The following is a 1,767-nucleotide window of genomic DNA, read 5'->3' as shown; positions in this document are numbered from 1 at the left end:
TAATTGAGCCATCATTGGCATCTTCATTTTCATGTAATATTTTGCTTTTTACATACAGCCAGGTTTCACACATATAAAGACAGGAAACTGCTTTGAGTGCTTTATTTTAAAGAAATGTAGTACAAAATATATTTCCTTGTATAACAAAATGGAATGGATTTTTCTTAGATTTTCCATACAGGCACTGATTGCAAGTGTACATTTGTATGGAAAATGTTAGGTAACATTTATGCTTTAGACCTACAAATTAAGTAATTTTAATAAAAGTCTTTCCTAATATAAAATAAACTAATTATCCTCAGAAGTCAAAGGTTTTGCTTTTACCATCGGCAAACAATGACTCCTTTTATAACCTTTCCACTTGTATTTTCTTTTCTTCACTATGGTTACAAAAAGTATGGAAAAAGCTACTCTATTATGGTGTGAAAGTAATAACCCTTAAGTCACAAAAGCCAGGTATAGAAAACAAGAAAGGCAAAACAGCTCTGTTCATGCTATTTGTGCAAAATGAAATCTAGAAGCAAATAATTTTTTTTTCTCCATATAAAATTCTAAATTCTTAACAAAACAGAGGTCATAAAGGTTTTATAACAAAAAGATTACAGGCAAATCTTTAAGTAAATGAAAAAGGCCATCCACAATTTACTTGGGGCAAGGAGTGGTACGCAGATATTGCTTGCCGGAGGGCACCTCATGAACCTTATGATCTGGGAACAGTTCTTTGGCTTCTGCAGAAGGGATGGAAGGCAAGACCATGCAGTTTCCACCAGCCTGCCAGTCAGCAGGGGTTGCCACCTTCTTTTCAGCTGTGAGTTGTAGGGAATCAATGACACGCAGGACTTCACTGAAATGAACAAGGAGAGGATATGAAAATCTGACTTCTGATTTCTATATTAATAATGAAATAATCAGGAACATCAGCTATCCTCTTCAACAGTGTCATGTTAGTCACTATCACATTTCCTTTTATTATCTAATCAAAACAAAACAAGCCAACACTTAGAGCACAATCTCAAAAACCCACATAAAAGGAACCCAGATACATAACTACACTCTTTTTTCCCTCCTCTAACACTTACTCAAAGTTACGTCCAGTTGTGGCAGGGTACAGAATGGAGAGCTTGAGCTTCTTGTCAGGTCCAATGATGAAGACGGCACGGGCTGTCAGGGGCATACCTGCAGCATCTTTCTCATCTGGGTCAAGCATACCAAGCTTGACAGCCAATTCACGTTTCTCATCAGCTATAATGGGGTAGGGGAACTCTCCTGAGAGGCAATTGTAAGCCTGGATGTCCTATGAGGAGAAATTCAAAAGAAAGTATAAAGTATAGTTTTTCAATATTATATTTAACAAATAAAACATTTGAGACTAGAATACAGAGAAGAAAAAATACAAGAGAGAAGGAACACAATTATAAAATTAACATACTTGGGAAAAGAAAGAAAAAGAAAAAGTACCTTAATCCAGCCGAGATGATCCTCCACATTGTCACATGAAATGGCCAGCATCTTAAAGTTCCTCTTTGTGAATTCAGGAGCCAACTTGGCTACCTTTCCCAGCTCTGTTGTGCAGACTGGAGTATAGTCAGCTGGGTGGGAGAACAGGATGCCCCATCTGAAAATATGTAAATACAAATATATTGCAGAAAAGCACTAGACAGAAATAAGGACCAAGAGAAAGAGAAAGTACTGTATGGCAAGATTATTATTATTATTTTTTTGAAAAATGTAAATAAAATATATGGTAAGTAATCTAAGGAAAAGCTT

At 35.9% G+C, this 1,767-nt stretch overlaps 1 protein-coding gene across 1 annotated transcript in view; it reads right to left on the bottom strand.

Moving 5' to 3' along the window:
• Positions 1 to 86: 86 nt before the first annotated feature.
• The window catches only part of LOC119593373 (peroxiredoxin-6-like), a 4,435-nt gene continuing 2,754 nt past the window's right edge, over positions 87 to 1,767 (bottom strand). Inside the window, exons 2-4 of the mRNA XM_037942303.1 lie at positions 1,459 to 1,615; positions 1,080 to 1,294; positions 87 to 844 (exon numbers count right to left, since the gene is read on the bottom strand). Coding sequence (XP_037798231.1) covers positions 643 to 844; positions 1,080 to 1,294; positions 1,459 to 1,615 — 574 coding nt within the window. The 3' untranslated portion in view covers positions 87 to 642. The remainder of the gene's footprint in view (positions 845 to 1,079; positions 1,295 to 1,458; positions 1,616 to 1,767) is intronic.

This window comes from Penaeus monodon, chromosome 32 (assembly GCF_015228065.2).
Source record: "Penaeus monodon isolate SGIC_2016 chromosome 32, NSTDA_Pmon_1, whole genome shotgun sequence".
NCBI classification, from domain to species: Eukaryota; Metazoa; Arthropoda; class Malacostraca; order Decapoda; family Penaeidae; genus Penaeus; species Penaeus monodon.
The sequence above is the reverse complement of the archived record's forward strand: the minus strand, read 5'-3'. Positions and strand labels throughout refer to the sequence as shown.